Raw genomic sequence first — 13,495 nt, forward strand, 5'->3', positions numbered from 1 at the left:
AAAAAATGAACTGCCCCTCCCTTCAGAACCGAGTCCCTCCGTTTTCGGGCTGCAGCCCCTTCATGCAGATGGCTTTCTCTCAGTTCCAGCCCACCCCTCTGCTCAACACGCTTCTCTATGGCCCTGCAACCCTACAACCTGTATTCTCAGTGCCAGTGCAGATGCTCCATTTGATTTTCACTCTTTTCCTCAAGGCAAGTAACTAAAGATAATTAAATGAGCACCTGCATGCTCCTGGCACTGTGATAACACAGGGATGATGATGGTGAAAAAGGCAGGTCTGCCCTTGCCACTGAGCTGCTTACTGTCTGATGGCACAAATAAACTGTAAAGAAAGTATTATATGCTCAAGAATTACAGTTTGGATGGGGCTTTACAGAAACACAGGGTAGAAGCACTGAGGGGGCACCCTCTCTATTCTGGAGTGAGGGTAGGTGGGCTTGGTTAGTGAGGCGGGGTGGTGAAGCCCAGAGACTCTGAATCAGGCATTCTGGACACATCACCATCCTGAGCCTTGCTTCCCTCACTGTAAACTGGGGAGAAAAAGAGAAAGAACATCATGGGTTGAATGTGAGATTAGATATAACGGGTGGTACAAAGGGCTGAGCATCCTGCCTGGCCCTGCAAGTGCTCAATGCATGTTAGCTATCCTGTTGTTACTATCCCATAAGGAAGGGATATTTGAACTGTGACCTGAAGGTATGTTAGGAGTTTGCTAGATGGAGAAGTTGGGTGGGAGGTGGGTACCAAAGAGCATTTCAAGCAGAGAGAACAGCACCTAGTGTTCCCCACTGGGTCTAGGACAAAGGCACCTAATAGACACACAGGGGGAAGACGCTGGCTGGTGGAGTTACCTAAAAAATTCAAACCGATGCTGAGCATCCTTTTTAACTTCTTGGTCCAGTTTATTAGCAAGGAAATCCTCTCTGTCAACAACCAAGAACTCTGTTTCTTCCATACAGACCACGGTGGCCCTCCTCACTGAAGAAGTTAGAAAGCCCATTTCCTGTTGGGTAGACAGGGGCAAAGGCAAGTGAGAGGTCACCCCTGGCGTTCTGCCCGCAGCCCTGACCACCTCTTCCCTGCTTGCATCTCCCCTGAGAAATCTCTCCTCCCCAGACTGCAGGTTCCCTGGACCGTCCTGTGCCCCTGCTCACTCCCTGCTTCTATGGGCCCACGCCCCTCCCTCTTAATATGCTGCCTGTGGAAAAAGAGGCAACTGGCTTGACCAGGGCAGAGAAAGGAAGCTGGAGAGGCCTTGCTGAGGAGTCACTGCACCTCTAGGGGGTTGTAGAGGGAGCATACTCCTTAAACATCACAGACGAAGTGGTGGGACTTGGACATCACTGGCTCCAACTCGATCAGCATTTGACAGGTAAGGGCTCTGTGACCCACAACAGCGCAGTGACTGCACAGAGTGAAAGGCAGGGCTGGGCCTGGCCTAGAGGTTGTAGCAGGAGTCCTGTCACACCACGAACCCCACCCCAGGAACGCAGACCCGTCCCCCGTGCTTACCCCAAAAGAGCTGCCCTTTTGCAGCAACGTCGGGTGGGGGTCCAGGAAGGCACTGCTGCCATCTTCGTCCTCGGTCACGGCCACCGTGCCCAGGTAGATAAAATAAAAGCTGTTGGCCCTCTGGCCCTTCCTGATGATCACACGCCTGCGACCAAACCTGGGAAGAGACCATGGCCAGTTGACCTGGTAGCAACACAGAGTCTGGTCCCTAGGGGGAGGAGATCTGGACGGGCCGTGCTCTCTGCTCTGGAGTATGAAAGCACAGACTGGGACTAGAAGGGACCTCAGAACAGCCCAGCCCCATCCCCACCAAGCTTGACCCCTTCACTAACATTTGTCCAGCCGCCCACCTCCATTAGAGGAAGCTGCCGGAGAGCAGAGCCTTTGTCAGTCTGCTTAGGCAATGAACAGTTGTTGAATAAATGAATGAACAATGCTGGAAGCAATGGATGTGTAGCTAAATGATATGAGCACTGGCTTTAGAGTCAGACCAGGATCCAAATCCTGGTTTTGCCCTTAGCTGTGGGACACTAGGCAACTCATATCCTCTCTCTGAGCCTCAGTTACTCTTGTCTGTAAAATGCAGATGAGCATACGTAGAAAGAGATGGATAAATGATCTTATTACGATCCCTAATAGCTCACTATCCAACTGGGAACCTTTAGGGCAAAGGTACCCAGGTTCAGAGCAAACTAACAGTTCTTAAGCTCAGAGGAGGATAGTTTCTGTATTTCAAATGCAAGTTCAAATCAAGTCTCACTTCTTTTAGTATTTATTTACTTCATTCATTCAATAAGTTAGACAAATACCAATGGTGTCTAACAGGTGTAGTGATAAAAAATACAAATTTTGTTCTCAAAATTATGGTCAAATACAAGAAGTAAATAAGGTTTAAAAATGCTTTAAAAGAGGTAAGGCACAGGCTAATTCAGACGCAGAGAGAAAGGGCACTTAAACCAGTTTAGGAAGGCCAGAGAAGGCCCTAGGATGGTGGCTAGAGTCATCCAGGCGGCCAGAGAGATGGAAGAGTGTCGTAGGCAGAGGGACCACCATGTCCAAAAGCATAGAGATGGCTGGAGGCCTGGCATATTCAAAGAAAGAACAGTAAGCTCCAACAGACAGGACAATGTACAAACCAGAGGCTTTATCAATAGAGGAAAGAGGCAACAGCCCAGATGACAGTGACTAGATGGGAGAAGGCAAACACTTCGGGGACGAGAGAGCACAGGCCAGCCTTCATTCCAGGGTAGACCCTCAGAGACCATAACCTACATTTTGGGAGTGAAGAGATATCTCATACAGCAGATATCTGTTGTTTTCTCTGCCAAGCACCTGGTCACCTTTTTCCACCAACTGCACCCTGATTTTACTTTGGGGGAAACACCTTTTCTTGACTCTTAGACAATCAGAACATCACTAACCCACTGGTGATTCAAGTGAGATCACCCTGGCTCAGAAAGAACTAATCCCAAGGCTCTGACTTGACCGGGAAGAGGTATTTTCTCCTTCCCAATGGACTGAACCTGGAAAGCTAGAAGTTTGGAGCTGTGGCTGTAGCAGCCAGCTTGCCACCATGAAGGGAGAGTCTCAGACAGAGACTCTCCTTTGCATTTGCATTTGCATAAGCTGCTTATGCAAACGAAGTGCCAAGAGATGGAGAGAGACAAGACACAAACGTGGGTCCTGGTGACACTGAGCCCCGGAATCCAGCTGAGCCTGAAGCTGGAGAACTATCCCAGGACTTTCAGATACATGAGCCACCAATGCATTCCCTTAGGCTGGGTTTTCTGTCGCTTGTGAGTGGAAGAATTCTATCTAATCTGCTAATTCCCAGTCCCAGAAATAGTAATCAGCAACTAGCGGAGGGCTTTAACCATTACCACATCCTGATGTTCACAAAAAGCCTGTAAAATTCATACTATTATCTTTATATCACTCATGGGGATACTAGGCTCAGAAAGGTTAAGTGGCTTGCCTGAGGTCACACAGCAGACGGGGCATTAAATTCCAGAGCTTCTAAGCCTGTGACTCTTTTTCTTTCTGTGACGCCATTCTGCCTGCTATAGAATCTTACTTTAAGACAGCAGTGGGGGCTTCCCTGGTGGCGCAGTGGTTGAGAGTCCGCCTGCCGATGCAGGGGACAGGGGTTCGTGCCCCGGTCCGGGAAGATCCCACATGCCGCAGAGCGGCTGGGCCCGTGAGCCATGGCCGCTGAGCCTGCGCGTCCAGAGCCTGTGCTCCGCAACGGGAGAGGCCAAAAAAAAAAAAAAAGACAGCAGTGACTCCCTCTCTTCTTTACTGGGCTAGAACAAAGCAGATGGTTCCCTCTGCCTGGAATGTCCCGTCTACACCCCCACTTGTCAAATCTACCTGTTCAAATGCCACCTCTTCTGTGAAACTCCCTTGGCCAAGCTAGCTGGAAGGTTACCTCCTCCTGGCTTATTACCTGTGAAACAGACCCTGCGTGGGTCATAAAGGGTCGTCCGTAATCCGTAGTTAGTTGTGGTTATGTCTTAGACTGTGACCACTATGAAGGAAGATAGGGCACAAACCTATAGTGACCTTACATCTTAGATTTCAAGACAGGTCTTACCTCAAATATTCTGCTAGGCTGCCCCCCTGAGGCCACTGGAAATAACTATTTTCACATGTACCTCTTGGGCTTCTCTACTACAAGGGATTTACAAGGTCCCTTTTTGTGTGTGTCACGGACCAGTTGACAATCTGGTGAAGGTTTCACAGAACAATGTTTTAAATGTATAAAATCATATACATTAGAATTACAGTTAAGAAAAAACCAAGTTTGTGATATAGCAATATATGTGCCTCTTTATTAAGGCACTGAAAAACAAGAGCCAGCAGCAGATCTAATAACTACCATCATTTCAAAGACGTGATAAATATAAATTATCTTTTGAGAAATCTGCAGCAACTTGAATATGTCATAATACCTGTATTTTTTTATTTATAAAAAAAATTATACAGGGACTTCCCAGGTGGTCCAGTGGTTAAGAATCCCCCTCCCAATGCAGGGGATGCGGGTTCGATCCCTGGTCAGGGAACTAAGATCCCACATGCCACAGGGCAACTAAGCCCGCGTGCCACAACTAGAGGGAAGCCTGCACGCTGCAACGAAAGATCCTGCATGCCACAACTAAGACCTGACACAGCCAAATAAATAAATAGTATGCAGTGGTTTGTTACCTACATTCATGACTGAAGGAAATTATAAATTTCAGAGGTTAATGAAAATACAGATATAATATTTTTTCTCATCCAAGTTCACAGACTCTTGCCCTAGTTGTTCCTACCTGGATGTAGTACCTCATCTGTGATCCCTTCTGGCTTTTAGGGCCTGGATTTGAGTCTCGGCTCTGCTACTTATTTTCTGGGTGAACTAGGATGACTAATTTCCCCCCCGAGCCTCAGTTTCCTTATCTGAAAAATGAGGGAATTAGACTAGATCCTTTCTGAGGTTCCAACCAGATCCTCTCCAGACTCAGTGACTCCTTAATTCTGGGTAGATTCTCAATGAATGGCTGAGACACAGTGGGCTGCAGTCATAACGGTGAGCACCAAGGTGAAGTGACAGAAGGTTTCTCACGGCTGACACCCCGCAGAGGGGCTGGTAGACCCGCCGTGGCCTTTGCAGCCGGGCCCTTCTTGCCCTGCCCAGCCCAGCCCCAGCCCAGGGGCCAAGGGATGTGCCCCTCACTGACCGTTCAAAGCGCATGACCTTGGCCAGGAGCAGCTGCAGGGGCTCCGAGTAGTTCTGGTAACTATCCAGAACCTGCAGGAGGTTACAGAGGGACTGGATCTCGCGCTCTGTCCTCCAAGCGGGCTTCTTCTGCGTGATCTGAATGGCCCTTGGAGGGAAGTGCTCCTGGAAAGAGAGAGCCAAAGTGACACAGAGGGCCCAGCAGTTTCCCCCAGGGGCTAGCAGGCAACTCCCCACAGTCCTTCTTTCACACTTGCCCACTCCCCATACAATAATGGCTGACATGTAATGAGTGCTTCCTGTGTGCCAGGCATCGGGATAGGCAACTTACACACGCCGTCTCATTGAATCTTTACCTACAGAAGCGACGCACGATTATTATCCCCTTTGACAGATGTCGACATTCAGGCAGGATTATTACCTAGATTTGTTACCTGCCAAGGCCTGTATCCCCAGCTACTGATCATACTACCTCTGCTGTTCATTGACCACGCCCCCAAGTCAATAGTGGGGCTCCCTGGGCTCCAATGGCCCTTTGACACACTTCAGTCAGGGGAGACCTCCCCTGCCTCAGCCTATACCTCAGCGTTCTCCGGGAGCCTAAGGAACAAAGAGCCTACAAAGAGGAACAAAGAGCCTACAGAGACTCTTAGCTAACCCTCAGCAGCCAGGACTCGTGGACCAGGGGGCGGGCAGATCTACCCATTCGCTCACCACGCCTACCTGCCGGGGAAATGGCACCGTGAGTTGTTAACACCCCTCCCTGGCTGCCCGTTGCACTTAGGAGAAAATGTTAACTCCTACCACAGCCTGGGGCCCCACATGGTCTGACTCCCTACCTGCCTACTGCCCTCCAACCTCTCCTCCTGCCTCTCCCCTCATTCTCTAGCCTTCTACCCATCTCTTGCACATGCCAAGCTCACTTCTGTCTTTAGATCTTTGCTTGGGCTGTTTCCTCTGCCCAGAATGTTCTTCCCCTGGGTTTTCACATGGATATGGCTGCCGCCTCCTCCTCCTCATTCTGCTCTCAGCTCATATGGTGCCACATCCTCAGGGAGTTCCTTCTGCATCATCTGAGCTAAAATAGCAGGCCCCCTTCCCAGCACTCTGTGAGCTATGAATCATTCTCTTCAAAGCATTTAATACTTTCTGAAATGACCTTATTCTTTTTTGGTTAATGTGGATATTATCTGTCATTTCCCCACCCTACACACACACACACACACACACACACACACACACACACACACACACACACACACACACACACACACACACACACACACACACACACACACGTGTAGAACTGCACTGTCCACTATGGCAGCCAACAGCCACATGTGGCTACTTAAATTTAAATTAAATTAGATAAAAAATAAGCCCCTCAGTAACACTAACGACAAGGGTTCAGGAGCTACATGTGTCTGCTGGCTACTGTTTTGGATAATGCAGACTACTAAACATTTCCATGGTCACAGAAAGTTCCAACGGACAAAGGTGCTCTAGAATATAAGCTCCAATATAAACACGATAGTGGCCTTGTCTACCTTGTTTCCCACTCTAGAATAATGTCTCATCTGTAGTGGGCACTCAACAAAATACATATTTATGGAAGGAAGGAATGAACATCGGCAGTCTTACATAACAGTAACCGTCATAGAAGCAAAAGGAAAGTGGGACATGATGCAGAATTCTGATCTTCACAACAACAGACGGAAAGACAGTGTAGCACAGTGGTTAAAAGCACACAGGCTCTGCTGCCAGGTGCCTGGGTTTGAACTTTGTCCTGCGACTTCCCATTTGTGTGTCCTGGCACAAGTCTCTTCTCCCGGAGCCCCCGTTTCCCTACCTGATGATAACAGAAACGATACGTACACATAGCAGGGTTAATACGTGTCAAGGGCTTACAATGTGCATGGCACAGAGCAAGGGCTATGGAAGTGCTGGTCTTTTTTATGGTCTGAATCCAATCTTTCTCCTTTCTCTCTCTTACTATCAATAACCCATTAGGATTTCTATCATAGGGTCTATTTATGGCAAAACAGATGCCTCTGGCTTCTATGAACCAAACTTATTTTTCAGGCCCACTTAGGGCCCTAATTCCTCCAGGAAATCCTTCTAATCACCCCTAACCCTTGAGACTCCTTCTGTGGATTTCTACAAAAGTGACAGTTTGTTATTAACTTCCTGGGTAAGTTTCATCTCCTTAACTCCTAATTAGCTCCTTAAGGGAAGGTGCGAATGTTACACAACCTAGCACAGTCATCCTTGTCCTTCAGTATCCACAAGGTGGGGAGGAAGGATTGGTTCCAAGACCCCTGCCAATACCAAAATCTGCAGATGCTCAAGTCCCTTATCTAAAATGCTGTAGCATTTGCATATCCTCCTGTATACTTTAAATCATCCCTAGATTACTTATAATACCTAACGCAATGTACATACTATGTAAATAGTTGCAAATACAATAACTAGTTGCTGTCTGCAAGCAGTATTCAAGTTTTGCTTTTTGGAACTTTCTGGAATTTTTCTTTTCTGAATATTTTCTATCCGTGGTCAGTTGAATCCACGGATGTGGAACCTGCAGATACAGACAGCTGTCTGTATTCCCCACCACCAGACACAGATCTAGGCCTACCTTAGGAGCTCATAAAAATATCTGGAATGGGGAAAAAGGAATAGTATTCAAACAGAGCCCTGCCTGTTTCTCACACACCATTTCTCAACGCTGTCACCCTCACTCACTTCAGGCCAGCCATCTCCTCATTGTGTTCATCTAGCATACAGGAAGGGTAAAGGAAAATAAGAGGGGCTGCCCATAATCCTACCACCCAGAACAAGCCATTTACATGCGGCATTCTTGTTTCCTGCCTTTTTCTTATGCATAAATAAAATTTTTGAAAATCACATAATACATGACTATTTTCCATTAAAAATCAGAACAATATATATAGTTAAAATCCCCTTGTACCATGTCACCAGTAACCCAGACCTGCTCTCCACCACCAGAGTTAACCATTTATATATATTATTATATACTTATACGTGTGCCCACAGAATATGTATAGAATTGTTTTATTTTTATTTGCATAAATGTTAGACTGCTGACATCGTTTATGCAACTTGCCTTTTTTTCACTCAATATTTTTTTTAAACCATGTTTTAGAAATGTACCCATTGTTTCCAATGTCTCACAAATGCTATAATAAATGAGTCTATGATTCTAAGCCTCTATAATTCTTAGGATTCTTTCTGAGAAGGTTAGCATTAGTAGACTATATGGAAGTTGAGTTTTCCAGTGTTGTCTGAGAGACAGCTTATATATGTATAAATGTGTGTGTGTGTGTGTGTGTGTGTGTGTGTGTGTGTGTATCAGCTTGATCGAGACGTAATTCACATAACATAATGATTTCATCATTTAAAGTGCACAGATCAATTTTTAGTGTATTCACAGAGTAGTACATCACCACAGTGGGTTTTAGAACCTTTTAATCACCCTAGAAAGAAACCTGGTACCCATTCGCAGTCACTCAAAGGGCAGGTTTTTAAATCGGGTCTCTACTCTCCATCTCTGTGCTGGAGACAGAGCCAGTGATAACTCATTCAAAAGGCAGAGAGGCCTTGCCTATATGATGGACTTTTCCTCTGTACTCGCCTCTCTCCTTCTGTTGCTACGCACAGAATTGCCTCCATCTCCAGAGCTCTGTGGCTCTCAGAGAGACCCCTAGTTTCTCCTGTCTGAAGGGTGAAACTTGGGTAACCTTCAGGGCACAGTGTCAGACACTAGCTGGTCTCGAAAACTGAAGAAAACTCAGAATTTGGAGGACTTTACTGTGCTTCATATATAATGCGGCATGAGAAATTAGTATGCCCAGGGGAGGCAGTCAGCAGAAGCCACACCTTGGTTCCAAAGGAGAAGGAGGCAGCAGCGTGGCACAGGTGGTCCTGGTACCAGTTATAAAGCTCTGTTCGCCCTGCTTTTCCTAGAGAAAACCCAACATGGCTGCTCCAGGCCAGGGTCAAGTCAGGTCTACATTGGTGAGAACTTCAGATCTTCCCTATAAATAAGGAAGCCCCTTTAAAATTTAAATTAAATTTTAAATTTTAATTTAATATCCAGGATTTGGTGGGGAGAAGCCAGGAAGATAATAATGCTTGAAATTCGGAGAACAAATCACACAGTGCAAATGACATGAAGGCATTCCCTTCTCAGAGTGGCCACCTGAGCACAGGTGAGAGACAGATGTGCCCAGCATCTATCAGAAAGTTTCGGGCAGAGCCAGAATTCAGACACAGGCCAGTGCTTTTCCCACCACCCTGATTATTTCTCTTCTGTCTGGGGCTCTCACATCCTCTCCTTTGCCTTCTACGGTTTTCCCACTGGTCCAAGCACAGGCGATCTCCCGTGCTGGTTCTGCTCAGCTATAAAGCAACAATGGGTTTGGGGGTTGGCTGGGTGGTGGTGGGGGGAAGGCTCACAGTCTTGGGATGCCAGAACTGAAAGGGATCACCAAGATCAGCTATTTTATAGGTGAGGAAACTAAGTGGCTAGCTCAGGGTGGCACACTGGGTTGGTGGCAGAACCTGGTCTGAACCCAGCTATCCTGATACCCAGCCCAGGGCTTCTTTCAGGCTATGATGCAAGAAAAAAAAAAAAATCCCAGCAGCAAGGTCAGAGCTGTCTATACATACCGACTCTCCAATGAAGTCCATAGTATCAAATGTGATTCGGCCTTGTTTCTTTTTCTGGGGGAAAAAAAAAGGAAGGGGGGCTGAGGAGAGGAAGGAGAATCAGCAAGACTGTTTCTAGAATTTTGCGCTGAAACCCTTCTGTGTACCTGGGCCACTGTGGTAGGCAGGAAGCCTTGGGAAACCTCCTACCAGCTGGGCCTCTCATGTCCACCTCCGCTCAAAAGCCCCAGCTCCACACAAGACTTGGGCCCAGCATTGACAATGTATTACTATGGAGGCAGAGAAAGACAGGGGTGGGGAGAGGGAAAGGAGGATAAAGAGAAGAAGGATGGAGAGAGAAAAGGAAGAGAGAAAAGAAGCAAAAAAAAAAAAAAAGGAAAGTATAGAGAAAAGAAAGAGGGATAAAGAGGAAGGAACAAATAAAGCCAACCTTCATTAAGTGCCTATAATGAGCCAGGCATGGCTTATTGTTTTGTTTTTTTTTTTGCGGTACGCGGGCCTCTCACTGTTGTGGCCTCTCCCGTTGCAGAGCACAGGCTCCGGACGCGCAGGTTCAGCGGCCATGGCTCACGGGCCCAGCCACTCCGCGGCATGTGCGATCCTCCCGGACCAGGGCACGAACCCGTGTCCCCTGCATCGGCAGGCGGACTCTCAATCACTGCGCCACCAGGGAAGCCCGGCATGGCTTATCTTATTCCATTTCATCATCAGGACAAAGCAGGTACTACTGAGCAGCTCCACTGAGGACCTGAAGTGGGTGAAGGAAGTTGCCCAAAAATCACACAGTGAGGAAATGGTCCTCATCTGAAGGATGGCCAGGAAGAAGAGGTCTTAGGGATGAACTAATTCAACCCTGTTTCCTAACAGATGCAGAGAGGATGTGGAAAGGGTAGAGAAAGGGGCAGAGAGAGAGGAAAAAGATATGTAGGGGGGAGTAGCAGGGGAGGAAAGGGACAAACAAGGCCCTGAACAGCATCCTGGGGCAAACCAGGACCCCCCATTCATCTCTCTGGGCACACCTCACATCCTTCCCCAGAGCCCACTCGGTTCCCTGTCCCCTCCCTCCATTTATAGTTTATACATCCATGTGGTGCTTCTCAGAGAGGCCAATGAAAGAAAGACGTGATGTTCAGAAAGATCTGGATTCACATACTCCACTGAAAACCAGTCTACGGCTCTCTCTGCCTGACACTATGCCCCAACCCCCCGGCTCCCTGCCCGGAAGCCATATGACCCCCATAGGCTGTCCCTGAGAAGCTCTGCTCCGCTCAAGGCCATCCTGACAAAGCAGGATGTTGTTAGGTTTAGCCTCACACTCCCGTGATGACAAGCCTGACTCTGGTCTTCAGCTTCCAGCTGCCCAGGCACCAACCCAGGTCTCCTGGTAACCACAGACTCCTGGTCTCCAGGGCCCTTCGCTTCACCACTGCGTGACACCCTGAGTCAGAAGGTCCCTCCTGAGGTTACGAGGCTCCTGCTCCAACCCTTCTCATCTCACGGCCCAATAACAGGGCAGAATCTGGCTGCAGATTTGTTTGGTTTGGCCACCAAAATGCCTTAAAAATATATGAATTTGAATGTCTTTAGATGGGGCAAGCCCTTCCCCTCAAGCTGCCCCCAGGTGCCTACTCCCTGCTTCGTCTTAAACTCAGCCACATATACACAGTTACATTAGCTGCTGGTCCCTTAGAAACCAACCTAAGACACCTTCCTTTCCCCATCACCACCCCTCCACGCCCCTCTCCTTGGCTGCTAGGCTTCAGAAACCATTCTGGGAAATATTTTCGAGGCAATCGCTGGATGCAGTGGGGAGGTGCGGCTGGCACAATAGGAATCTGGGCACGGTTTGTCTAGTTATTGGCTGGGGAAACTTTGGAGCCCTGGATAGTAATGAAGACACCCTTGGGGACCCAGAACAAGTTAACAGAAGGGTGATCAACTTTTCTGAGCCAAAAAGGGGCTCAGGATCTACCACTGGGATAAAATATTTGAAATTGGGACCTTCCAGAAAATCTAGAAAGCAAGGTCACCAGAGAGGCCCTGCAAATGTTCTCTTCTTGTCAAGGTGGGGGGGGGACAGAAAAGAAGGCAGAGAAGATGAACAGTAGGTATTGGTAGGTTGGTAGGTATTCGGGAAATCCTGGCTCCATTGTGGCTCCTGGATTTCTTCTGGCTGTTTTGATCACCCTTGGAATGGAGATGGCTTCTTCCCCACTCTTGATGTTTCTCTCTACGTGAAGGGAGTTGCACTAGCAGAACACTACTAGCCCCTCTCCTTTCACACTGGGAAGGAGTGACTTAAACTCTTTGGTGAATTTGGAAGGAGAAACCGGGCATGATCATCCCCTTCTCCATCCCTCCAAGCCCACATTCTGCTCTGCCCTTCCCTGCTGTGAGTGTAGGGCAGGAGACCCTGCTACTGCAGTGAATGCCTGCCTTGGTCCAGCACTGCCTGTGACTAGGGTCGTCGATAAGGCTGTCCAACTCTGGGGTTTAGTATTAGGTAACCCTCTGGCTTAATGACACCCGTCAGCTTCTCCAATATAAGTTTTGTCATTAATAAAAGTGACAGCTCAGTCTCCCATCTGCTTTACCCTTTGTCTTCTCTCTCAGTTGATTCAGAACTTGGGCTGGGAAGTGAGGTGCTATTTATTGGACCCCTTTAAACTGTGTATAAACCTGCTAAGCCCAGCAGCTTACATCCCAGAAAGAGAAGATAGGGTGCTTTCTGTGAGCAGTCTCAATGATCTGATATTCCCGAAGTCCCCTGAGGCCTTGGCGGAACATTCTACACACTCGGTTCATCCTAATGATATCCATGGTGAGCTGGTACAGCCCCTGTGGAAACAAAACAAACAAGATCTGTGGAAACCATCTGTTTTCAACAGTCAACAGCAGGCTGGATAGTGTGAACAAGGTGAAATGTAATAGGATTAAATGCAGTGTTGTTGCTGGAACCATAGTTACATCTTTAGGAAGTTTTCAAGCCTGTTGAAATCATATTGGTAGCTTGAAATTGGCCATGGTGGGAGTATTTATGCCACAGAAACTGGCAACTACTACAAATGGGGGCATATCCCTCCCCAGGAGCCTATTAAAGCATTCACCAGCACAGCTTTAGTTAACTGTGAAGTCCTTCACTTGGGTCCAGAAAATAATGTGCACAAGTAACGGCACGCCATGAGGGGTGATGTAAAGAGCCTGCATGATGGAATCAGATGCATCTGAGGGAAGAATGGGCAGAGAGATGCAACAATGCTGGCTTTGAAGGCAGAGAAAGGGCCATGAGTCAAGGAATGTGGTGGTCTGTAGAAGACAGAAAGTCAAGGAAATGAATTCTTCCCTCCACCCTCGAGAAAGGAACACAGCCCTGCTAACACCTGGATTTGAACCCGTGCCAGACTTCTAGCCTCCAGAAGATAATGTGTGTTTGTTTGTTTGTTTTAATTTATTTTTTGGCCATGCCGTGCAGCATGCAAGATATTAATCCCCCAACCAGGGATCGAACCTGTGTCCCCTGCACTGGAAGCACGGAGTCTCAACCACTGGACCATCAGAGAAGTCCCAATGTGT

General features: G+C 47.7%; 1 protein-coding gene across 7 annotated transcripts in view; it reads right to left on the minus strand.

Annotated features, from left to right (window-relative positions):
• CNBD2 (cyclic nucleotide binding domain containing 2) overlaps window positions 1-13,495 on the minus strand; it is a 70,131-nt gene that overhangs the window by 40,900 nt on the left and 15,736 nt on the right. For all 7 annotated transcript variants that reach the window (XM_033433636.2, XM_049699073.1, XM_049699072.1 and 4 more), the window contains 5 exons: window positions 12,623-12,760; window positions 9,923-9,976; window positions 5,235-5,398; window positions 1,516-1,672; window positions 855-1,006 (listed from right to left, as the gene is read on the minus strand). In XM_033433636.2, coding sequence (XP_033289527.1) covers window positions 855-1,006; window positions 1,516-1,672; window positions 5,235-5,398; window positions 9,923-9,976; window positions 12,623-12,760 — 665 coding nt within the window. The remainder of the gene's footprint in view (window positions 1-854; window positions 1,007-1,515; window positions 1,673-5,234; window positions 5,399-9,922; window positions 9,977-12,622; window positions 12,761-13,495) is intronic.

The sequence above is a fragment of the Orcinus orca genome, chromosome 16 (genome assembly GCF_937001465.1).
Source record: "Orcinus orca chromosome 16, mOrcOrc1.1, whole genome shotgun sequence".
In the NCBI taxonomy this organism is placed as follows: domain Eukaryota; kingdom Metazoa; phylum Chordata; class Mammalia; order Artiodactyla; family Delphinidae; genus Orcinus; species Orcinus orca.